At 45.3% G+C, this 26,768-nt stretch overlaps 1 protein-coding gene across 2 annotated transcripts in view; it reads left to right on the top strand.

Moving 5' to 3' along the window:
- The window catches only part of TOX4 (TOX high mobility group box family member 4), a 315,932-nt gene that overhangs the window by 107,081 nt on the left and 182,083 nt on the right, over positions 1 to 26,768 (top strand). For both annotated transcript variants that reach the window (XM_069238267.1, XM_069238266.1), the window contains exon 4: positions 3,385 to 3,642. In XM_069238267.1, the coding sequence (XP_069094368.1) occupies positions 3,385 to 3,642 (258 nt within the window). The remainder of the gene's footprint in view (positions 1 to 3,384; positions 3,643 to 26,768) is intronic.

Raw genomic sequence — 26,768 nt, 5'->3', positions numbered from 1 at the left:
CAAGTATTGTTTCTATACCAACAGTTGCTGGTTTCGTCTTCACCATATTTCTATTAAAGCATTGTTCAATGCTTTCTCCATCACAGATGTGTTCTTGGGTTCCCCCCTTTTATGTGTGCTTTTACAGAGCAGGTTTGGATAAAATATTGGATTTCTATGGCAAAGAGCTATAGCTCAGTGGCATTGCCTGTTGACTCTGGGTCCCCATGTAGTGGCCAAGCATGGGAGCAATCTCACCTTAGGAGCAGGTAGTTTTTATGTTCATATTGTCTATAGTCTTCTGACACGTTTTTGTCCCACTGGCATGGTAACACTATTCCCATGCTTTTCCATGCCTTTATGACTTTGTTTGTGGTGCTGCCCACAAATCTTATGTTGTGGCGTATGTTCTTAGTCACCTGAGTTCCTAAGAGTATCCGGTTCCTTTTCTTTTTCTCAACTGACTTGTCGGTGACTTTTAGTTGGAACAGTTGTAATCTGCATTAAAATTTGCTATGTATTGGACAAGAAGCAAACCCCCTTAAGGCTTGCATGCTCATTCTACCAGAGGCAGATTCGCGACCACTGCATTAGAATGCAGCATTCAAATCCTGTATATCTGCCAGCAGCAACATGGGCTTCCCTGCACACGTTTACCTAACATTACTGCCTGGGCAGTTATGTCTTTTGTGAAGGGCATTTTGCCAATTCGGCCCTGCAGGACTTCCTTACCTGAAATTAGTAGTCCGCAGACCTGCCTCCAGGAATGGTATTGATTTGGTATCTAATTCTAAGGTAAGAAATCTTCAGCTACATGTCTCTATCAAATGAATAAGTTACTTAACTTTGCTAACACCTTATCTGGTAGAGTTGGGGTCTAGCTGCAGACTCCTTAATGACCTACTCATCCTCCCTTCTCTGCAACTAATTTCTATGGACAGGGACTCCCCTTACAGGGAAAGCTCTGCAAACTGTTGTTTTTTTTTTCTCTCAAAGATCCTGTTCTTGGCGTTAAGATTGGGAGTTTGACTAAGCGGCACAGAGATGCCTCTTTTTCAGCACAGTATAAGCATCACAGATCTTCAGTAAACACTGCTGAACACTATGAATGTCCACTCATATTATCAGGCCTTCCCCAGTGCAAGAGCAGTCCTTGGAGAGTCCATTCTGCAACAGGCTGTCCTAACTGCGCAACAGTGGCCGTATCTTAAAAGACGGAAACTGTTGCTTAGCACTCAATCCTTTTACCATGAATGAGACTCGGGTAGGTGGATGCACTCACAATAAAAGCCTAAAAATGTGGTAGTCGGAAGCAAACAATCTAAACCTGTTTCCAACAGACTGGAAGCGCTCCATGGCTTTTGTGGTTTTGCCATCAACAGAGATGTGCTGTGTTGCCCTGGGAATACTCACTGATAGTAATGTCTAGTGTCCCCACAACAAGACTTTGGGGACTGGTAGTAAAATGATTATAGACCATGTGCACAGGACCTTTTACCTGTATGATCCTTTTGAGTCTGCATACCATCTCACCTCACTAAAAGCTTGCGAAGATTGTCTTCTTTTGTGTAATCTAGCTTTGTCAGTTTCCAACAAACCACTTTAAATCTGGTCACCTAACTCCCACCATCCACTCCTCTCAGAATGATGTTGGGTCGAGGTTCCAGTGTCATATCTTTGTCTAGGGTAAGTTTCCATTCCCAGGAGTGATATTGTCATGCCATGGTTTGCTGTGTTATGGCCATTTTCCAAACAGATGATGTGCTGCTTTTCGGCCGGGTGCACATAACAGTTAGAACAAGTCAACATTGGTATAATTTGAAATGCTGACCTCCGAAGACTACGGAATGTGGCCAACTGCTAAGGATGGAGAAGTCCATGACATTTGAACTGTACAGATCTTCTGATTGTCTGTGATGTTGTTTTGCACACCAGAGGGGGGTGTACACTATACTTCTAGCCAAGTACTGTACTTGTTTACCATTTCCTGAATGTTAAGAAGGTTTTTATACCGGTGTTGGTCTGAAGACACAACTTATGTACTGAATATCTGCTAGATAGCTACTCCCCCTCTATGCTGGGCCTCAGTACAAACAACTGTGAAATGCCTAACTGCTGTAAAAGGGGGTGGGGGTTAAGAAAACCTTCATACCCCTTCTAACAGTCCAGCCTAGCTTTAACTCCTGGCTCTGCTTCTCTTCTACTCTGTGACAACACTCTTTGCTGAGGATACCTCTGTGGTGATAAAGGATAGGAGCCAGAGTGAACCAGTGGATTTTCTTTATTCAAAACCTTTCAGTACTGGCAAGCCAAAATCCCCATGACTGCATAGGATGGCACAGCTTTACTAAGCCATACCAACATTTGGGACATTTCCGCATGAACTCTTACCTATACTTCTGTGCGGATAAAGGTGGCAAGGTGATAAGGCAGGAAGTATCTTTTGTTTCATTTGTTCAGGTTAAGTTTATCTTGACTTGTATGGTGTTGCTGCCTGTTTTCTAACAAAGTGATTTTTTTGGGGGGCTATCTCGCTTAGATTAACAAAATATCCTGACAAGTTCACACATGTCTTAGTTTGAAGACTTTGTTTTGGAATCAAGTTAAAAGTATAGGAATAATGATATGATGACAGAAATGCAGATAATGCACAAACCTGATTGAGAAAGACCTATGAATTTAAATAGAACTGTGGTTGGGTAAGACTTCCTGCTTTGCTCCTGGCGTTCTATAAATTCTGGTACACTTGAGTCAGTAACTCAGGATATATCTTCAGAACTTAGAGGAGAAGATTCAAAGTGGTTGTAACTGCTACCTTCATCCTGTGTAGTGGCTGTGTTTTTTTGTGCACTTGATTTGTCAGTCAAGCTGGATGGAGGTGCTCATCTCTTTATCTTGCAAAAGCAGAAAATAAGTTGGCTAAGACTCCCCTTTACATGGCATAGTCTCCTTTTTAATACATTTCCTTCCCTAAACAACTGTACGGCCCTCCCATCCAGTTATTGCTTTCTTCAAAGGATTGCCTCATACTCTTCTCAGCATGTTGGTTACTTGTTTTCAGTCTGCCCACCAAAGACCTCCACCTCAGTCGTTACTGTGCTTTGGGTTGCATTTGTAGAGGAAGAGGTGAAAAAGAGTACTAAAAGGGGTACTCTGCATGAAATGTCTGCATTTACACAGCAGGTGTGTGGTGCCTGGCTGCAAAACTATTGTTACATTTGGATACCTTGTTTCTGAGTGGCTGTTTAGGAATTGCATTGGGTGCAGTTTGTGCTTACGTTAATGTTGGCTTTATTTCAAGGTACTCACAAACTGCTTGTGTGTAATATACTATTACCGCTTGCTTAAAAAAAAAATTGGTTGTGTTTGGAATTTTAAAGTCTTCTTTCTGATTGCTTCCCTAAGGATATGGACCATTCAATTGTGACTCCGTACAGTGCCAACCCACCGGTGACGATAGATGTGTCCATGTCAGACATGAACTCAAGCCTTCTGGGTCACAGTCAACTGACCACTATTGACCAGTCTGAGTTAAGTTCCCAGCTAGGCATGGGGCTAGGAGGCGGCACAATTCTCCCTGCACCTTCACCTGAAGAGCGGTTGTCGACAACACCGTCCCCAACAAGCTCACTGCACGACGATGACATGGAGGACTTCAAAAGGGTATGAAATCAAACCTGGTATCCAAGAACTGGGGTTTACTCACAGCAGAAATCAACCAGAGCCTTGTTGCTTTTCCACTAACAGGGGATACAGCAGAACATGTCAATCCTGATTGCCAGCACCTCTTGCTATTAAATGACTGCAACGCACACAGTTGTACAAATGCATGTGTCCTAGACTTTCTCCAGCTGTCCACTAATAGGAATTGCAGACCTTTCTGTTAATAAATCTAATCCCTGACCTGCATCACTATTATTAGTACTGATACCCAAGCCCTGCCAGGAACCTTTAGTTCTAACTTGTAAGCCTCATTGTTACTCCAGTAGTTGTACACATGCACACAGCGCTGCCAAATAACCTTGTTCCTGACCTCCTGCTCCTTTTTGTTGTCCCCATTGTTTTAATATGACTGATGTTTAGCTCCTCCAGTTTACTTCTGCTGTGCTGCTTCTCAACCCAGTTATTCATTGCATTTCTGTCTTTGCTGTAATTACCTCTGATGTTCTATTATAGGATTTCACCTATACTTGGCATTTACATACTGGAAGTTATCTCTGGGCCTTCTATATACACACTCAACGTATTGAGGGTTTTAAATGTATGTTTTAGGCACTTGTGGCTGTAGGTACCCGGGTTGTGGAATATCTGTTGCCTGATGCCTCAAACGTATGGATTTTTGTCAGAGACAAGAAGTTTTAAACTCAGTGTGGTCCGTGGGACAAGCAGGCATTCTTTCTACCTCTCTCACCTACTATCACTTGACTATCAATTATTTTAACTAGGAGCCAAAAAATTCTTGTCTATACCTGTTTTCACCCATATTTATGGTAAACAGAACTAGCACTCTGGGTGACACTGATCAGTCGGTGGGAAATATTGAAGCAAACCTTGCCAGTGGAGGGAAATGTTTTACAGGCTCTGATTGGATGGAAGCCTGAGACTGTACTCAGGGCTGAGATTGGCTGTTGAGCTTAGTAAACATTTGGATCTTTAGTCCCTCTTTTCCATGGTGAAATTGGTTGGGAAATTATTATTATTTTCTTTAACTTGTTTACAGTTGTCCTTTTTTATTAGGGTCGAGCTGCGTTGCATGCGCTCGCGCATCGCAGCGAGATGCTTTTGTATTTAGAAAAGGGCTCGGAGCCCTGTCAACTTCACATCAGTGTCTTTCATTGGTTCCTGGGCTTGCCTAATAAAATCTGCTTGCTTTCATTAGTCGAAGGCAAGCATACGTCCTGCCTTTTCCGGTGGCTAGCCCTCCTCGAGCTCAGCGACCAAGTACAGAAAACATGCGAGGCTCGCTGTTTTCCATCCGGCTCGTGGGCTTCTTTTTCTCTAATTTACGAGCGCGATCTCGCTTGGCAGAAGTCGAGCGCTTTACATAATTAATTTCACTTTTTTGGGTTGTGTACACAAATGCACTTTTGCCCGATAGGTGAAAAGTCGGGTTAGGAGTTTACAACGCGATCAGCTCTAACATGAGAAAACGCGGGACCCGTTGCATTGTAAATGCTTGTTTAAAAATGTTGCTCCACATTAGTGCAAAGTGCCTGAGGTCGTCTTGGGAGTCAGACTCCTTTTCTCACAGAAAATCGGATAGCCCATGGCGTAGTGGGCACACGAGCACTGGAAAAGCACCAGGGCATTACACTAAACAGTTGACTCTCCTCACATTTAAAGAACCAAATAAATCTTGTATTTGTGTATTCCCACCAGGCCAGCATAAAGCAGTTCTTTACTGCACACCTTCACCTCTGGTTATTGGGCTGTGCTGTTTGGAGTCGGTAAAGCTTCTGAAGCTCGTGGAGTGCTTTAGTAAGGGTAAAATAAAGAATTTAGCTGAAAAAATACAACATTGTTGCATGGGAAAAAATTAAAGCATTTGAGGCAGTATGAGAGATTTGTTTTTGCAATGCAGAGCAAAATAGGATTGCTTTAGGGCTGGATGAAATGGACTGTCAGTCTTCAAGTGCCACCGTCACAGCCTGGTAGTTAGATAACCAAGTATGCCAAAGGCAATCCAGATGTTGCCTTGCGATTGTTTACAGCTTACCGTGCGAGGTTCCATATGGACCCCAGACCCCCGTCTTGCCTTACACTGTAAACACATACAGAGGGATGAAGGAAGCAGTGACTCGCAAAAGTGGATGTGACACACAACTTCACATGCAGGGTGAATTCCAGGTCGAGCTGTGGAATCGGAACTAAAAAAGAAACCTTTTTTTTTTTTTTTTTTTTTTTTTTTTTTTACAGTTCCAATTAATTGTATTGAAATTTCTGTTGCAGCTAAATGTTCACAAAAAATGGGTACGGTTTCCAACTGCTAATCTGGCTCGGAGTGGAGTGCTCTTTACTAGTCGTTAATCACTGTTACTGTCATGACTGATGGGGTGGATTGTGACTATCAGAAAATGGTATAGCGGCAACATCTGCATCCCCCTTTCATTTCAGCTGCTGTCAGCTTAACAGGTCCTTTATTTCATTTGGTAAAAATATCCGGTACTTACAACTTCATCCAACTTTTCATTTGAACTGCATCAGCAACTACCACAGGCCACTTTTCCATAACCCATTTTGTGAGGAAAAAAATAATAATTAAGCACTGTACTGGTATATGCTTATCAAGTACCAGAGACCAAAGCACAATACTCGTTGTTCCCAGTTGATCTAGTGCCAAAAACAGAGCAACTTATTTTTTTAACATTATAATGTCGGCTATTGCCACTTCAGATGACCATTAGAAAATTACTTTTTTTTGCAGTCGTTCCAGTGCAATAGTAGGTGGTTGGGATGCAAGTGTTTCCCCTCCGACTGCATGCCCACTTTGTGAGGAAGTCGTACTACTGACAAGTGCAGCTTGACTCAAATGTTTCAAATGAAATTCCAAGCAACCTAAGGTCTATGAGTAAATGGCAAGGGGGTAGGAACAATTACCACGATAACAAAAGGGGCATTTCAAGCCAGTGTGCTGGAAAATGAATGGGAACTAGTCTGTTTTGAGGTGTAGAAGCGCAATAGTCTGCGGTGACATGGAGGAGATGAAGTGGAATGGAGCCTTTGTTAATACAATAGAGGAAAAAGGAGCATATAAGCGTGTGGTTGGAGAGTAGCTGTGCAGACAGAACAGAGCCTGCTTGTGGTTAGAAATTGGAGGAAAAATAGGTAGGTAGCTGGAGGTGGGTAAATGATAAAGCAAGAGCCCTTGGCCCTATCTGTGGTGAAAGATTGGAAGCAAAAGGGAAATGGCGCTGCTGGTGACAGTGGATACCATAAGGCAAGCTCGGAACTGTGATGAGAACATGTCAGTGAAAGGAATGAACCTCCATTGCAGATTAGGGAAGCAAAAATGGAAGACTGCATTGTGAGAGAAAAGACTAAAGGCAACATGAAGCCTGTGGTGTGAGATGAGGGAGAAAGCATGGAGAGTTAAGGAACTAGAAGGCGAAGGGAGTGTATGCTGTACTGTAATACCTGAGGGAACGAACTAATGACTCTGGGCCAGGTGTATGGGGATACGTAAGCCTGTGGTGTGTGACAACAAAGGAATAGGGTTAGCACCCATAGATCAGCAAATGTACATTTCTGTTGCTTTTAGACTCCTGGGCAAGTCGTTTTTTTTTTTTTTCCTTTCCAAAATTCCACACCTCTGAGATGCACATGCTGTGCATACTCCTGCCATCTGGTGATGAGCCCGAACGCATGCAGGTTGTTTTTCGTCTCAAGTCACGAGGTAGAATGACTCCTCCTCTTGGTGATAATATGCATGGGCATCGACTGCATTGATTTATTTATTTTGTTTCCGATGTCTGGTTCCGGTTCTGTGCTCTGTTTCGACACTGTTGCAGTGCTCTTTTCGGTTTCACACGTTACCTTTCCCTCAGTCAGTATTGTTCTTCCATAGTGTTCCTCTACATCCCTTGACTATTTAGATTGAGATGGGTTCATATTGACCACGCCCCCCCTCCGGGGCCTCACCTCTCGTGGCCTACTTCGTCTACATCTCGTCTCTATACAGTGCCTCGACAGAGATGGAGTAGACGCCCTATAGATGATGATTTCGCTGCCATGTGAAATACCCTCAGACGGATTTTCATGAGGTCTATAATTCGTACCTGTCTCGGGAACACAGTAAGAATGACTGCAAAGCCTACTGATCCTTCTGCTGCAAGAAGACTGTTTGCAACCGTCACGCTCGTCCGCTTGAGATGCTGAAGAGGAGCATGGAATAAACACCAGACCGTTTTGGTCCTGGCAACATCAGGGGGGGGGGGGGGGGGGGGGGACAGCACCCGAAGCCGTTGGCTGCTGATGAAGAGGCTTTCTCTGTTGAAGGCAGCTCTGACCTCGAGATCGACCCCACTCCCACCTAATCAAAAGTCCAGGAGTACAGCACCAGGTGTGGTGAGGAGTTGGACACAATAAATACTTCTTCACTGGGTTACCTGTGGGACTCGTATGATTTGGACTCACCAGGGGACACAGACCCTTATCTTTACTGTGCCCGCCTCTCCCCTCCTGATGTTACTACATCATTTCAAGAGCTTATCAGTAGGACTGCCTCTTTCAATCAGGTGGATGTTCACAAGAAGCCTTTAGAGAAGGACTGTCCTTTTGGAACCCTTTCCTCCACTCACATCTCCACTTAATATCTCCCACTGCCCAAGGGCATGCTTTGTCATACCCCAGATGTTTTTAAATATCCCATCAGAGCTAGAGTTATAACACCTAGGGTGGAAAAAAAAATATAAGGCTTCCCCACCTGACCCTATCGTGGTCAGCTTCCACCAGACACTAGTTATAACCATTGCCTATAAAAGGGCTAACTTCAGGCAAGCAAAATGGCCCCACTGGCAGAGAGAGAGAGAGATCATGCATTGATGCGATGAGGAAAAGAAGTAGCAGCGCAATAAGCCAACTTCCTTTCAAGGTATGTCCATGCCCACTGGAACAAAAGGGAGGACCTTCTCCGATAACTCCCTGAGGAGCACAGAAAATGGGACAACACATTCACTGTGCCCCTACGAACTACAGCTACATGTTCCTGGTCTTTGCAGGTGCGGGGAAGCCATTTTACACAGGTCCAGTTACATAATGGTATACCTGAACCTGGGCATATTTGTTATCAAACATGTCAGAATCATACCCCAATACTGTTGACAGTATTGGTTGTATGAGTCCATGCACTCTGGGGGTTCCGTAGAGGGCCCCCAGCTTTGCTCCTAGCAGTTTTCAGCTGTTATTGCAGGCAGCCTGCGCTGCGGGCATCCTACAGACAGGTTTCTGCCCTCCTGCTGCTTGACCAGCTCAAGCCCAGGAAGATATAACAAAGGAATGGGCCTGGCGGACCCTTCTTATTTGGGAATGAGGAAGTATAGTAAGTGCAATCCTGTACCTTGCAGATGGTTGGGGATGACATCTATTGTGCCTTTGAGGGCAGATCTTTGGCCTCCTCTTTGAACAGTGTTTGATGTTCTGCTGATAGTCTGTGTTTGTGACTTGGAATGGTGGGAGGTGTGGAAGTGATCTCTAGAAAATACCCATTAGTGAAGTGTAGACAGTGTCTAGGAAGCCAGGCGTCTCTAGAGGTCGCTGTGGATGAGCAGCCAAGACTTATCTAGGAGATATGCAAAGCTTATGCAAAACCACTACAGTCACACAGCACTCACACACATGAAAAAATCAAAAAAGCACTCACACACATGAAAAAATCACACATAAAACAATAAAGGTACTTTATTATGGTAACTCAAATACTAAAATACTGTATGGGCAATACTCCACTATGTGGTGAGTAAACGCACTATTATATAAACATTAGAAGTCATGAATTGACCTAGAAAGCAATGGAAAACAGTGAAATAACAGAAAATAATGGAGACCCTAGGGGGAGACCAAACCATATACTAAGTAAATGAAATGCGAAAGGCAATCCCCACCTAAGGAAGTGGAATCTGTAGAGAAGAGCTGGAGGAACTAGGAACCCCAAGAAGTGAGTACCAGAGTGACTCCCAGCAACCAAGAGAGAAGGGGTAAGTACCTGTTTTTTCCCCAAACCCACAGGTAAACCTTGTAAAAGGATTGTGCAAGACTGGAAGAAACCAGTGGTGGACCCTGACAGAAGAGAATCTCCAAAAAAAAAGGGAACAAGTCCAGTTCGAGTTGGAGTGTTCGGCTGGGTCAGGCGCCACTACCCACTCTTCTGGAGATGCAGAACCGGGTCAACGACGAAGACCAAGAGTCTGCTGTGAAGCACAAGAGAAGAGTTCCAGGAGTGACGCAGTCGCTGTCCCATGTCGGAAGAAGAGTTGCAGTCAGTGAGTGGTGTGGAAAAACCACCAACAAGCCTTGGCAAAGGCAAAAGTCGCAGATGAAGAGTCTAAGAGCTGTCAGGGACCACAAAGTTCTAGGGGGACTCAACCCATGGAGGGGAGTCCCAGGTGACCCTCAGCAGTGAGCAAAGTCAGAAGTCGAGGATGCAGCCCCCATAGGCAACTCACAGGCAACCGGCACAGGAGTCGCAGTGAGGACCACTCGGCACACCTGGAGAGGAGTCCCACGTCGCTGGAGCAGCAGGCAGGAGACACTGCTTTGCAGAGAAGAATATTGGAGGCCGGGGCTACACGGAACGTAAAGATGCCTTGGAAGAAGAGCCAACAAGCCTTGGTACTTGCAAGAGTCGCAGTGCACAGGGGTTCTGTCCTGCAAGGAAAGGCAAGGGCTTACCGTCTCCCAAGTTGAACAACTGGTAGAGAGTACCAAGGGGATTACCCCAGACCACCACCTGTGATGCAGGATCCACGCAGTTTTGTAGGAGAGAGGATCCACGCGGCCGGTAGTTGCAGTTGGCCCCTGCAGATGCAGGGGAGTGACTCCTTCGTTCCAAGGGAGATTGCGTCTTGTTTAGCCTGAAGACTTGTCGCCCTCAGAGGAAGCACAGCCAGGGAAATGTTGCAGTGGTTGGAAGGAGCCAGAGAAACAATGTTGCAGAGTGGAGTCGTCTCTGAAGTTGCAGATTGTCTGTTCCTGGAGGGTCCAGTTGTGGTCCTGGTGGCCAGAAAATGAAGTAAACGATGCAGAGAAGTCCTGCTGAAATCGTGCACGTCAAATCTGATGACTCACTGTGGAGGGAGACCCTAAATGGCCCAGGAAGTGGGATTGGTCACCCAGCAGGGTGACCACCTATCAGGAGGTGCTGTGACGTCTCTTGCCTGACCTGGCCACTCAGATGCTCCCAGGGGCCTCTGCCTACCTTGGATTCAAGATAGCAGAATCAAGTGGCCACCTGGAGGAGCCCTGGAAACCACCCCTGGGATGGTGATTGACAGGGGAGTGGTCCCTCCCCTTTCCATTGTCCAATTTCACATCAGAGCCGGGACCGGGAACTGGTGCAAACCGATTTATGCAAGGAGGGCACCAAATGTGCCCTTCACAGCATATCGGTGGCTTAGTGAGGCTACCCCTCCGAAGCCATGTAATACCAATTTTGAAAGGGAGAGGGTGTTGGCTTCCTTTCCCAAAGGAAATGCTTTGTTCTGCCTTCCTCTACTTGATCTGCAGCAGGAGGGTATAAACCTGTCTCGGGGTGGCAGCGGCGCGGGCTGCTCAGAAAACCCCAGAAGACGGGTAGGGATAATGCTGTGTGTCCTCTCAGGAGCCCCCAGAGTTCATGGAATCATACAACCAACACGGACAGGAGCTTTGGGGTATGATTCCAACATATTTGATACCAAACATGCCCAGGTTTGTAGCTACCATTATGTAGCTTGACACAGGTATTGACCTATATCCAGTACACGGGTAAAACGGCTTCCCTGCACTTACAAAGTCCACTAGGGGCACCTCTGCTCATGAAGGGGTGTCCTCACACACATGTACCTGCACCCTGCCCTCTGGGCTAGGAGGGCCTGCCACAGGGGAGACTTACAGTGGCCCGTAGTGAAAGGGTGCATGCATCTTTTCATACAGGTAGCAGTGGAAGGGCTGCAGACACATTTTGCATAGATTCCCTTGGGTGGCACAATACATGCTGTAGCCCGTGGGGAGCACCTGGTGCCCCAATGCCATGGGTACCTAAGGACCATATACTAGGGACATATATGGGGGCACCAGTATGCCAATTGTGGGGTGTGCTAAGTCCTAAGCAACCACATTTAGAGGGGGAGAGCACAGTCACTGGGGTCCTGGTTAGCAGGATACCAGTGAACAGTCAAACACACTGATGGGCAAAAAGTGGGGTAACCATGCCAAAAAGAGGGTACTTTCCCACATGTACTGTGAGTGTATCAATAGGTGGTAGGCAGGGAAGGTTTCCTCAGTTTAGTTTTAATGTGTTTAACCAGTACAAAGTCCTACACCTAATTGAAAATTGTCACCCGTTATTTGCTTTGCATCTGCTCTTATCAGTAGCAGTCCTTTATATATCCTTTCAGAATTTAGAGAAATTGATGGCTTGACTGTAAATATTCGCTACTCATAAACCATCCTTGCTTCTCTGGAAATGACCCAGCCGTAACACCCCCCTTCCCCCCAAATCATCTGAGACTTGGTCATAGGTGGCATGGTTAGCTACTAAAATATTAACAGTGCTCTTCTTAGCAACTGCTCTTGAGAACAAGACCTCAGTCACTGAATGTTTAACAAAGCTGAGAGACACTTAACCAAATTCTTGTTTGTTGTAGCAAGATTACTTCATCCTCTTGTTTCTTGCAGTAATCCAGAATTGAACCTCCCAATAGGAATATCATTAAGGAAAAGTTCCTTGATCTCAATCCTATTCTGAGATAATTACTGCTTGAGCAATTATCAATTGTTAGTACAAGGGTGTGGCTGAATCTCCTTTTTTCTGCCTTCTATTAGTTTCTTTCTGTATTTTACTTCCCATTCTCAGTGATTGTATATAGGTTTTTTCAGTGACTTCCTTCAGATTGTGCAAGGAAATCAGGCAATGATTAGCTATTATTTAGACTAATAATGGACCATGTCTGATGTAGACTAATAATGTTTTTCAGATATATTGCATGTGAATTATTTATGTGCAACTATTTCATCACAGAATAAAGGCGTCGGTGATTATTGTTCTGTAGATTTAGCTAGGCACAGATTGTGGAAGTGCTTTAATGATGCCTCTTCATCCCTTTTAGCTGCAGTCAGATGACACAGTTCCAGTCTTATCAAGGCCAGAGGCATACCTTTCCTGAATCTAATGATGAATCTCAATTAGGGTCAATCCCTAACACAAGATTGAGTTTATTTGTTGTTCTAAATCCCTCTAGTGAAGAAATCTTGGCAACTATTCCAGCTAACACGTAAAATCTACATGTACCACCATCCGTTCTAAAGCCTTTTTTTAATGTGAGTTTATTGGACCCTAGCTAAGTTTATGCTATGTATGCATTGTACCATGGGGTCTCCTTTAACATATAGAAAACCCCGTAGGCTATTTGGGGGGAGTCCTCCATTTAATGTCTTCATTCAACAACCCAGTAATGAACTCTAACTTGAATTAGATATAGAGAAAACACATGACAGACAGGATTCCTATTGCAGGAATGTATTCTCTTAAATACATGCAATAGTCCGTATGACATTGTGTAAAAAAGTGCAGGCGACGCAGTGCTCAAGTGAATGTCTAAATACATAAGACACCACAGAGCCCCTACGTCTGCCATCTAGTGTTGGGCTTGGAGCGTTACAAGTTGTTTTTCTTCGAAGAAGTGTTTTCGAGTCACAGGATCGAGTGACTCATATTCTTCGGCTCCATTGCGCATGGGCATCGACTCCATGTTAGATTGTTTTCTTTCCGCCATCGGGCTCGGATGTGTTTCCTTTCGCTCCGATAGTTCGATTCGGAAAAGCTTGAAAATGCTTAATTTCTTGTCGGTATTGTTTTGATCGCGTTACACCTTCGATGAACACTTCGTACCGTCGGAACAAACATCTTTTCTCGCCCTTCTGGGTGCGCGCGCCCAACTCTGGCCTGGTCGGGCCGACCGCGTGGAAGCCTCATGGATCGGACTCAATTCTGATTCTGTCCTCGGTGCCACGCTAAATTCTCTGCCTTTCCCCCGACCATCGGGAAGAAAATTGCGAGGCCTGCAGATCCTTCCGGTCGAAAAAGACACTCCAGGACAGAAGAGCACGGAGACTCGAGATGGCATCAAAAAGCACCAAACATCTCGACATCGTAGAGGAAGAAATCATGCAGACCGCAGTCCCCATTCGAGGATCCGACTCCGACCAGGATTCTGAGGACAGGCCTGTCACGGCAGGACAGCACGTTAGTACGTCTGCCCCTGTCATCTAGGCCCAAACATAAGGCCTTGAGGACGCCACTGCCGGAAGGCCATGGCTCAACCCGAAAGAAAACGCTCGGTGACCAAACCACCAGCTCTGCACTAAAGAATGCCATCGGACTCGAGCTGAAGCTTCGTCTCCGAACCAAGCAAACACAGCTCTTCCAAATCTAAATCTCGAAAATCATTTTCGGAGCCGAGACCATCCTCAACCCCATCTTTTTTGATACCGAAGAAGCCAGCTCCGGAGCCGAAAAGACCTAGTTATACTGAGGAGCATGGACTTTCAAAAGCACTTAGAGAAAGCCATAAATCTACTGAGGAGGACTCAAAAATGAAACCAATCATGGAAGCCATGGATGAAAGGCAAGCCACGATTCATATCCATAAAGAAACTGGCAGAATTGGTACTGCACCTCCTCCAAAACCAAAGAGGAAATTAGCGTTTCAGGAGGAATTGGACAGTACACAGCCGTCAGCTAAAGTGCCAAAAACAAAGGAGAGACCTCCACCTCCTCAATTTTCTCCTCCTCAGTCTGCACATCTACATATCTCTCCTCCTACCAGTCCCCCACCTATGCAGTCACCATCGCACTCATTTGATTGTGGATTCATGGGATCTTTATGATCCAGACCCCATTCCAGACAACCCAGATTGCTATCCCTCTAAGCCTTCACAAGAGGATAGTACAGGCTACACTCAAGTGATAGCTAGGGCGGCAACATATCATAATTTCACCATGCATACTGAGCCATTAGAGGATGATTTCTTATTTAGTACACTTTCCTCCACGCATGCAACGTATCAGTCGCTTCCTACGCTCCCCGGCATGCTAAAACATGCTGACCAGATATTTAGCTAGCCTATAAAGGCAAGAATAATTACTGCTAAAGTGGAGAAGAAATATAAGCCACCTCCTTCTGATCCTGTCTATATTACCCAGCAACTGCCTCCAGACTCAGTAGTGGTAAGCGTTGCCAGGAAGAGGGCAAAACTGATGCACCCCCACCAAACAAAGAGAGTAGGAAGTTTGATGCTGCAGGGAAAAGGGTGGCATCTCAGGCAGCCAACCAATGGAGAATAGCCAACTCACAGGTGTTGTTGGCTAGATATGACTGGGCCCATTGGGACGAGATTAAAGATATAATCCAGCATCTCCCCAAAGAACAGCAAAAGGGGGCACAGCAGATAGTCGAGGAAGGGCAAGCCATCACTAACAATCAAATTAGGTTTGCCCTAGAATCAGCAGATACAGTAGCCAGAAGCATCAACACTGCTGTAACCATAAAGAGACTTGCATGGCTTAGCTCCTCAGGATTCAAGCCTGAAATCCAACAGGCAGTGTTGAATATGCCATGCAACCAAAGACAGCTTTTCGACCCAGAGGCCGACACTGCTATAGAAAAAATACGGTAGGATTCAGACACTGCAAAAGCCATGGGTGCACTTTACACCATACAATTCAGGGGATCCTTTTGTAGACCCCAGTTTAGAGGTGGATTTAGAGCCCAAACTGTGGAGGCATCCACATCACCGCCAAAGCTGGCCTACCAACCTCAATACCAATGAAGTGGTTTCAAAAGCACTTATAGAGGCCAGTACCCCAGAGGCAGGGGAAAATATCAAACACCAAAACAAGCCTCAAAGTAAAAAGTGACTTGTGCCATTCCTTTCCAATCCACACCTCCCCTGTGGGGGGGCAATTGCAAAGGTTCCACAACAATTGGTTAAACATTACCACAGACAGCTGGGTATTATCAATTATCTGCAATCGCTATTGCCTAGAATTGATAAAAACGCCACCAAACATTCCACCAAAACCACACAGGCTATCCACAGACCATATCACTCTGTTACAGGAAGAAGTCAAATCTCTCTTACTTAAACAACCAATAGAAACCGTGCCACAAAATCAAGTAGGTACGGGAGTTTACTTACTGTATTTCCTCATTCCCAAAAAGGATGGCACCCTAAGGCCAATATTAGACCTCAGGACCCTCAATCTTTACATCCTGTCTGCATCCTGTCAGAACACTTTCATATGGTAACCTTACAGGATGTTATCCCACTATTTCAGCAACACGATTTCATGGCCACATTAGACCTCAAAGATGCGTATTTTCATATACCCATCCATCCTGCGCACAGAATATATCTCAGGTTTGTCATTCAAGGAAAGCACTATCAGTTCAAAGTGTTACCCCTTGGAATAACAACAGCTCCAAGGGTATTCACAAAGTGCCTAGCGGTAGTCGCAGCCTACCTAAGAAGACAATACATACATGTCTTTCCATTTCTAGACAATTGGCTAATAAAATCAAACAGTCATAAGCACTGTCAAAACCATGCGCATTATGTAATACAAACCCTGCACATGCTAGGTTTCTTAATAATCTACCAAAAGTCACAACTACAGCCTGCGCAAGACCCCGTGCCTCAGACCATAATTGCAACAGATGCATCAATGATTGGCTGGGGAGCTCACCTCAACAATCACAACATTAAAGGACAATGGGATGCCCAACACAAACAGATACACATAAATCACTTAGAACTGTTAGCTGTCTTCCTAGCACTCAAAGCTTTTCAGCCTCTCCTTATTCACAAGAATGCCCTGATCAAAACAGACAACATGACCACCATGTATTACCTAAACAAACAAGGAGGGACACATTTGTCCCAACTCTCCCTCCAAAAATTTGGAAATGGGCAATACACAACCAAATTCACTTGGTAGCACAATACATTCCAGGGATACACAACCAATTAGCGGATGTTCTCATCAGAAATCATCAACAGACACAGTGGGAGATTCACCCTCAAGTACTTCAAAAATACTTTCAACAATGGGTAACACCAGACATAGATCTGTTTGCCACCAGCGAAAACGCAAAATGCCAAAACTTTGCATCCAGATAGCCACATCCCCTATCCAAGGGCAATGCTCTATGGATTAGTTGGTCAGGGATATTTGCTTACGCTTTTCTCCCACTCATTCCATTTCTAGTCAACAAATTGTGTCAAAACATGCTCAATCTGATACTCATAGCGCCAACGTAGGCACGTCAGCTGTGGTACACAATACTACTAGACCTGACAGTAGTACCACACTCCAAACTCCCAAACAGACCAGATCTGTTGACACAAAACAAAGGGCTGATCAGGCACCCAAATCCCAACACACTCAATCTAGCGATTTGGCTCCTGAGGTCATAGAATTTGGGTATTTACAACTGCCAACTGAATGTATGGAAGTAATTAAGCAAGCAGGAAAACCCACTACCAGACAGTGCTATGTCAACAAATTGAAAAGATGTGTATATTACTGTCAATCTAAACAAATTGCCCCTCTTTCAGCATCAATACAAGATATTGTATGCTATTTACTTAATTTACAAAAATCAAATTTAGCATTCTCTTCCATAAAAATACATCTCACTGCAATTTCCGCATATTTGCAAAATATACAGCACAGCTCCTTATTTAGAGTACCTGTTATCAGAGCCTTCATGGAAGGCTTAAAACGCATCATTCCACCCAGAACACCTCCAGTTCCTTCGTGGAATTTAAACAGTGCTTACGCGACTTATGGGCCCTCCATTTGAAGCTATGCACTCATGTCAAATGCAATTCTTAACATGGAAGGTTGCCTTCCTAGTTGCAATTACATAATTGCGCAGAGTTAGTGAAATTCAAGCTTTCACTATTGAAGAAACGTTCATACAAGTACACAAACATAAAGTCGTACTACTAACTAACCCTAAATTTCTTCCTAAAGTATTATCACCTTTTCATATCAAACAGTGGAACTACCAGTCTTCTTCCCACAGCCAGATTCTGTGTCAGAAAGAGCTCTTGTAGGAAGTTGGCTCTATATGCACTATTTCAAAGTAAGGAATAGTATGCACAGAGTCCAAGGGTTCCCCTTAGAGGTAAGATAGTGGCAAAAAGAGATAATACTAATGCTCTATTTTGTGGTAGTGTGGTCGAGCAGTAGGCTTATCAAAGGAGTAGTGTTAAGCATTTGTTGTACATACACAAGCAATAAATGAGGAACACACACTCAAAGACAATTCCAGGCCAATAGGTTTTTGTAGAGAAAAATATATTTTCTTAGTTTATTTTAAGAACCACAGGTTCAAATTTTACATGTAATACTTTGAATGAAAGGTATTACAAGTAAGTACTTTAGGAACCTTGAATAATCACAATAGCATATATACTTTTTAAATAAATCACATATAGCTATTTTAAAACTGGACACAGTGCAATTTTCAACAGTTCCTGGGGGAGGTAAGTATTTGTTAGTTTTTGTAGGTAAGTAAACCACCTACGGGGTTCAAGTTTGGGTCCAAGGTAGCCCACCGTTGGGGGTTCAGAGCAACCCCAAAGTTACCACACCAGCAGCTCAGGGCCGGTCAGGTGCAGAGTTCAAAGTGGTGCCCAAAACGCATAGGCTTCAATGGAGAAGGGGTGCCCCGGTTCCAGTCTGCCAGCAGGTAAGTACCTGCGTCTTCGGAGGGCAGACCAGGGGGGTTTTGTAGGGCACCGGGAGGGGGGGGGGGGGGACACAAGTTAGCACAGAAAGTACACCCTCAGCAGCACGGGGGCGGCCGGGTGCAGTGTGCAAACACACGTCGGGTTTCCAATGTAAATCAATGGGAGACCAAGGGGTCTCTTCAGCGATGCAGGCAAGGGGGGGGCTCCTCAGGGTAGCCACCACCTCTGCAAGGGAGAGGGCCTCCTGGGGGTCACTCCTGCACTGGAGTTCCGATCCTTCAGGTCCTGGGGGCTGCGGGTGCAGAGTCTTTTCCAGGTGTCGGGATCTGGGAGTCAGGCAGTCGCGGTCAGGGGAGCCTCGGGATTCCCTCTGCAGGCATCGCTGTGGGGGGTCATGGGGGGCAACTCTGGTTACTCAGTCTCGTGGTCGCCGGGGAGTCCTCCCTGAAGTGTTGTTTCTCCACAAGTCGAGCCGGGGGCGTCGGGTGCAGAGTAGCAAGTCTCACGCTTCCGGCGGGAAACGCAGTTGTCTTGAAGTTGCTTCTTTGGAAACAAAGTTGCAGTCTTGGGTGAACAGAGCCGCTGTCCTCGGGAGTTTCTTGGTCCTTCTCGAGCAGGGCAGTCCTCTGAGGATTCAGAGGTCGCTGGTCCCTGGGGAAAGCGTCGCTGGAGCAGTGTCTTCAGAAGTGGGGAGACAGGCTGGTAGAGCTGGGGCCAAAGCAGTTGGTGTCTCCGTCTTCTCTGCAGGGTTTTTCAGCTTAGCAGTCCTCTTCTTCTTAGGTTGCAGGAATCTGAGTTCCTAGGTTCTGGGGAGCCCATAAATACTAAATTTAAGGGCGTGTTTAGGTCTGGGGGGTTAGTAGCCAATGGCTACTAGCCCTGAGGGTGGGTACACCCTCTTTGTGCCTCCTCCCAAGGGGAGGGGGTCACATTCCTATCCCTATTGGGGGAATCCTCCATCTGCAAGATGGAGGATTTCTAAAAGTTAGTCACTTCAGCTCAGGACACCTTAGGGGCTGTCCTGACTGGCCAGTGACTCCTCCTTGTTATTCTCATTATTTCCTCCGGCCTTGCCGCCAAAAGTTGGGCTGTGGCTGGAGTGGGCGGGCAACTCCACTAGCTGGAGTGCCCTGTGGTGCTGTAACAAAGGGGGTGAGCCTTTGAGGCTCACCGCCAGGTGTTACAGTTCCTGCAGGGGGAGGTGTGAAGCACCTCCACCCAGTACAGGCTTTGTTACTAGCCACAGAGTGACAAAGGCACTCTCCCCATGTGGCCAGCAACATGTCTCAAGTGTGGCAGGCTGCTAAAACCAGTCAGCCTACACGGGTAGTTGGTTAAGGTTTCAGGGGGCACCTCTAAGGTGCCCTCTGGGGTGTATGTTACAATAAAATGTACACTGGCATCAGTGTGCTTTTATTGTGCTGAGAAGTTTGATACCAAACTTCCCAGTTTTCAGTGTAGCCATTATGGTGCTGTGGAGTTCGTGTTTGACAGACTCCCAGACCATATACTCTTATGGCTACCCTGCACTTACAATGTCTAAGGTTTGGCTTAGACATTGTAGGGGCACGGTGCTCATGCACTGGTGCCCTCACCTATGGTATAGTGCATCCTGCCTTAGGGCTGTAAGGCCAGCTAGAGGGGTGACTTATCTATACTGCATAGGCAGTGTGAGGTTGGCATGGCACCCTGAGGGGAGTGCCATGTCGACTTACTTGTTTTGTCCTCACCAACACATGCAAGCTGACAAGCAGGGTGTTTGTGCTGAGTGAGGGGTCCCCAGGGTGGCATAAGACATGCTGCATCCCTTAGAGACCTTCCCTGGCATCAGGGCCCTTGGTACTAGGGGTACCAGTTACAAGGGACTTACCTTGATGCCAGGGTGTGCCAATTGTGAAAACAAAAGTACAGGTTAGGGAAAGAACACTGGTGCTGGGGCCTGGTTAGCAGGCCTCAGCACATTTTCAAATCAAAACATAGCATCAGCAAAGGCAAAAAGTCAGGGGGTAACCATGCCAAGGAGGCATTTCCTTACAGCTCTACATACATTGGACATTAAAAGAGCTCTAATGTGCTACATAAATAGAACAAAACCGTTCAGGGAAACTTAACAGCTATTTGTAGCTTTTCAAAAACCTCATACTGGTAACCCCATTTCAAAACCAGGTTTAGCAAGGTGGATAGTGAAATGCACCCAAACGTGTTACCTTAAAGCTAAAAGACAACTCTAAATTGTTCCTAAAGCACATTCCACAAGGAAGAAAGGTGCTACAATGGCCTTAGGAAATATACCAATGGCTGAAATATGTAAAGCAGCTACTTGGTCAACACCACATACATTTACTAAACATTATTGTGTAGATGTTTTAGCAGCACAGCAAGCCACAGTAGATCAAGCTGTACTAAGAATATTATTTCAAACAACTTCAATTCCTAAAGGCTATCCACCGCTTTTATGGGAGGAATAACTGCTTTCTAGTCTATGCATAGCATGTGTATCTGCAGCTACACATGCCATCGAACGGAAAATGTCACTTACCCAGTATACATCTGTTCGCTGGCATGTTCCGCTGCAGAGTCACATGCACCGTCCCACCTCCCCGGAAGCCTGTAGCCGTTTCAGTTAAACAAACACTTGTACATATGTATGTATATATATGTTCATTGGCATGTGTAGCTGCAGATACACATGCTGTGCACAGGTCCTGCCATCTAGTGTTGGGCTCGGAGTGTTACAAGTTTTCTTTCCGCCATCGGGTTCGGACGTGTTTCTTTTCACTCCGGTTGTTCGAGTCGGAAAAGTATTACAAACTCTCTAAATTAGTCTGTATTGTTTTCGATCGAGTACCATCTATCATCAACACCTCGGTACCGGCGGACACAGATCTCTACTTGCCCTTCGGGGCACCCACGCCCAACTTGGGCCTTGTCGGCCCGACCAAAAGTCTTGTCGAAGCCTCCTGGACCGGACCCCGTTTAGATTCTGCCCTCAGTGCCACGCCAAGTATCCTTACACGGGCCAACATCTAGTCTGTAACCTGTGTCTATCTCCAGACCACCGAAAGGATGCTTGCGAGGCCTGCAGATCCTTCCGCTCGAAAAAGACTCTGAGAGACCAAAGGGCGCGAAGGTCAGAGATGGTGTCCAGAAGCACTGAACGCCTCAGGAGATGATCCACACCGCAGTCTCCGTTTGGAGGTCCAACTACGAGCACGAGTCCGACCACGACTGACCGATGACAGCGGGCCAGCACGTGAGTACGCTTGCCCTGACCCAATCCAAGCCCAAATTCAAGGCCTCTGGGACGCCACTGCCAGCAAGCCATGGCTCCACCCGTAAGAAAACTACCAGTGACCAAGCAACATCTTTGGCACCGAGAAAGGCCACACCAACGAAGCCTTTGGACTCGAGCCGAGGCACAGGCTCCGAAATTCTCAAGCACCGACCTATCAAGTCGAAGCCCCGAAAATCCCTCTCGGAGCCAAGGCCAGCAAGTACTTCAGGCCTTTCGATCCCAACGAAACCTGCTTCGGAGTCTAAAAAACACACATACACAGAGGAGCATGGACTTTCCAAGCAATTGAAAGAAAGCCACAAATTTGCGGAAGAACTTAGGCAAATGGAGGATTTTGACGAAAAACAGGCCAGAATACAAATGCATAAAGACACTGGCAAAATCCTCACTGCACCTCCTCTAAAAACAGAGGAAACTGGCCTTTCATGGACATTTGGACACTGATCAGCCACCGGCTAAAGTGCCAAATCCGAGGCAAAAATCTCCGCCTCCTCAGTTTTCCCCTCACCAGTCTCCTCTTCATTCTCCTCACCTAACTGTCTCCCCGCCTGCTTACCCCCACTGCACAGTCTCCAGCACACTCTGTATAGTCACACCAGGATGACACTGACCCATGGGACCTCTATGATGATCCCATTTCAGACAACAGTCCAGAGTGCTATCCATCAAAGCCATCACCTCCAGAGGATAGCACCTCATATACACAGGTTCTAGCTAGGGCAGCGGCATTTCATAAGGTAGCCATGCACACAGAACCTCTTGAGGATGATTTTTTATTTAACACGTTCTCCTCAACTCACGCCACCTACCAGAGTCTACCCATGCTTCCTGGCATGTTAAAACATGCACATCAAATCTTCCAGGAACCAGTTAAAACAAGAGCAATTACTCCAAGGGTAGAAAAGAAATATAAGCCGCCGCTTTCAGACCCAGCTTTTATTACCCAACAGCTACCCCCAGATTCCGTAGTGGTCAGCGCAGCAAGGAAGAGGGCTAACTCCCAGTCCTCTGGGGATGCACCCCCCTCCAGATAAGGAAAGCAAAAAATTCGATGCTGCGGGTAAAAGGGTGGCATCACAGGCAGCTAACCAATGGCGTATAGCCAATTCCCAGGCGCTAATGGCCAGATATGACAGGGCCCACTGGGATGAGATGAAAGACCTCCAGCATCTCCCCCAAAGACCAACAGAAAAGAGCCCAGCAGGTAGTAAAGGAGGGACAGGCAATTATCAGCAATCAGATCAGGTCAGCGTTAGACTTCGCAGACACAGCCGCAAGAACTATTAATACGGCTGTCACCATTAGGTGACGCATGGCTTAGGTCGTCCGGCTTTAAACCTGAAATTCAGCAGGCTGTTCTGAACATGCCTTTTAACGAACACCAACTATTTGGCACACAGGTTGATACAGCCATTGACAAAATGAAAAAAGACGCCAACACTGCCAAAGCTATGGGGGCGCTTTACCCCACTCAATACAGGGGCTCATTTCGAAAGCCTCAATATAGGGGAGGATATGGACCCCAACCATCTGAGCCATCTACCTCTCAATCCAAACCCTCTTACCAGACTCAATACCAGAGAGGGGTGTTTTGGGGAACCTACAGAGGACAGTTTCCCAGATCTAGAGGAAAATATCAGCCCTCAAAGCAACCCACGCATACCAAACAGTCACTTCATCCACATCTTCCCTCACCACACTTCCCCTGTGGGAGGAAGACTACAAAAGTTCCACACCCACTGGTTACCCATCACAACAGACAATTGGGTCTTAACCATTATCCAACATGGTTACTGTATAGAGTTCACACAAACTCCTCTAGATATACCCCCAAAACCACACAAACTCTCATCTTAACACATTTCAATATTGCAAACAGAGGTACAGGTACTATTACTCAAACAAGCCATAGAGCTTGTGCCTCATCATCAAAAAGGAACAGGGGTTTACTCCCTGTATTTCCTCATTCCCAAAAAAGACAAAATATTGAGACCAATACAAGATCTCAGAACTCTCAATCTTTACATCCTATCAGAACACTTTCACATGGTAACACTACAGGATGTAGTCCCACTGTTACAACAACAAGATTTTATGGCAACACTGGATCTAAAAGATGCGTATTTTCACATACCCATCCATCCAGCGCACAGAAAATCTCAGATTTGTAATCCAAGGAAAACATTACCAGTTCAAAGTGTTGCCTTTCGGGATAACAATAGCTCCCAGAGTTGACAAAATGCCTTGCCGTAGTCGCAGCATACATAAGACAACATATCTGTGTCTTTCCATATCTTGACGACCGGCTAATAAAAGCTAACAGTCAAACACAGTGCCAATATCATACACGTTATGTAATAAACACCCTACACACACTAGGCTTCTCAATAAACTACCAAAAGTCGCACCTACAACCAGCGCAAATTCAACAGTATTTAGGAGCCACATTAAACACCCAAAGAGCACTTGCAAGCCCAAGTCCACAAAGGGTACAATCGTTCCACAACAAATTGCCAAAAATCGAGCCAAACCAACAGTACACAGTCAAATTTGTCATGAAACTGTTGGGCATGATGGCATCATGCATCGCCATTGTCCCAAACGCAATGTTAAACATGCAGCCCTTACAACAGTGCCTTGCAAAACAATGGTCACAGGCACATGGTCAACTTCAAGATCCAGTGTTGATAGACTGCCAAACACACATCTTGCTTCAGTGGTGGAATTCCACAAATTTAAACAAAGGGCGGCCATTTCAAGACCCTGCGCCTCACGCCATTCTTACAACAGATGCATCAATGATTGGATGGGGAGCACATCTCAACAATCACAACATTCAGGGACAATGGGATACCAAACAAAAGCAACTTCACATAAATCACTTAGAACTGCTAGCAGTATTCCTAGCACTAAAAGCTTTTCAACCTCTTCTTGTTCACAAACACATTATCATCAAAACAGACAGTATGATGACAATGTACTACTTGAACAAACAAGGAGGAACCCACTCATCACAACTTTGCCTTCTAGCACAAAATATTTGGCATTGGGAAATTCACAACAACATTCACCCTGTACTCAGTATATTTCAGGGATTCACAATCAATTAGCAGACGGCCTCAGCCGGGATCATCAGCAACACACGAGTGGGAAATTCACCCCCAAGTGCTTCACGAATACTTTCGCCAGTGGGGAACACCAGACATTGATCTATTCGCCATTAACCAAAACGCAAAATGCCAAAACCTCGCATCCAGACACCCACACCCTCTGTCCAAGGGCAATGCTCTATGGATCAACTGGTCAGGGATATTTGCTTTCACTTTTCCCCCTGTCCCATTAATTCCATTTCTAGTCATAAATTGCGTCACACCTCTCTCACCATGATACTCATAGCTCCCACGTGGGCACGACTACACAGGTACACAACACTCCTAGATCAGTCAGTAGTACCACATCGCAAACTTCCAAACAGACCAGATCTGTTAACACAGAACAAGGGTCAAATCAGGCACCCCAATCCCAGCGTACTCAACTTAGCGATTTGGCTCCTGAAGTCATAGAGTTTGTATATTTACACCTTCCATTAGAATGTATGGAATAGACAATGCTATGCTAACAAGTGGAAATGGTTTGTTAACTACTGTCAACCCAAAAATATAGATCAACTTAAAGCATCAATACAAGATATTATGTAACCTGCTTCATTTACAAAAAGCAAACTTAGCTTTTTCCTCTATTAAAGTTAGTCTCACCGCTATATCAGCGTACTTACCATACAACACACTTCTCTCTTCAGAGTCCCTGTCATAAAAGCCTTTATGGAAAGACTTAAGCTTATTATTACACCAAGACCCCCACCAGTTCTTGCAAGGAACTCAATATTGTACTCACAAGATTAATGGGACCACCATTCGAGCCCATGCATTCATGTGTTATTCAATTTCTCACTTGGAAAGTTGCTTTCTTAGTAGCAATTACTTCATTAAGAAGAGTGAGTGAAATACAAGCATTCGCTCTAGAGGAACCATTTTTCCAAGTACACAAACATAAAGTTGTACTTAGGACAAATCTGATGTTTTTGCCAAAAGTAGTTTTACCTTTTCATATTAACCAATCAGTGGAATTGCCAGTCTTCTTTCTACCACAGCCAGACTCAACTGCTGAAAGAGCTCTTCACACTCTTGACCTTAAAAGAGCTCTAATGCACTATGTTGACAGAACAAAAGAGTTAAGGAAAACTAAGCAGCTTTTTGTTGCTTTCCAACAGCCACATAAAGGAAATTCTATCTCTAAACAAGGATTAGCTAGATGGATTGTGACATGTATTCAAACATGTTACATTAAAGCAAAACCAAAAAGACAGCTTTTGATAACTTAACGCACATTCCAATAGGAAAAAAGGTGCTTCTAAGACATTTTTAGGAAACATACCAATGGCAGACCTAGGCAAAGCTGCATCATCGTCCACACCACATACATTCACAAAACATTACTGTCTGGATGTATTTTCAAAGCAACAGGCCTATGTTAGTCAAGCAGTACTTAAAACACGATTTGAAACCACTTCAACCCCTACAGGCTAGCCACCGCTTTATTAGGAGAAGGACTGTTTTTAATCTATGCACAGCATGTGTATCTACAGCTGCACAGCATGTGTATCTACAGCTACACATGCCATTGAACGAAAAATGTCATTTACCCAGTTTTCATCTGTTCGTGGCATGTGGTGCTGAAGATTTATATGCGCTCTCCCTCCTCCCCAGAAGCCTGTAGTCGTTGCAGTGCTTATTTGTACATATGTATATATATTTTTATATTTGCATGGACATCTTATTTACTTATTACACTTAGTTGTACATTTACATTCTTTTGCTCCATCACTCCTTCCTAAACCCTTCCGCGGGAAAACAATCTAACAAAGGAGTCGATGCCCATGTGCACTATCACCGAGAGGAGGAGTCACACGATGCCGTGACTCTGGAGACTTCTTCGAAGAAAAACAACTTGTAACACTCTGAGCACAACACTAGATGGC

Source organism: Pleurodeles waltl, chromosome 6, assembly GCF_031143425.1.
Source record: "Pleurodeles waltl isolate 20211129_DDA chromosome 6, aPleWal1.hap1.20221129, whole genome shotgun sequence".
In the NCBI taxonomy this organism is placed as follows: Eukaryota; Metazoa; Chordata; class Amphibia; order Caudata; family Salamandridae; genus Pleurodeles; species Pleurodeles waltl.
This window is presented reverse-complemented; position numbering and strand designations above follow the sequence as displayed.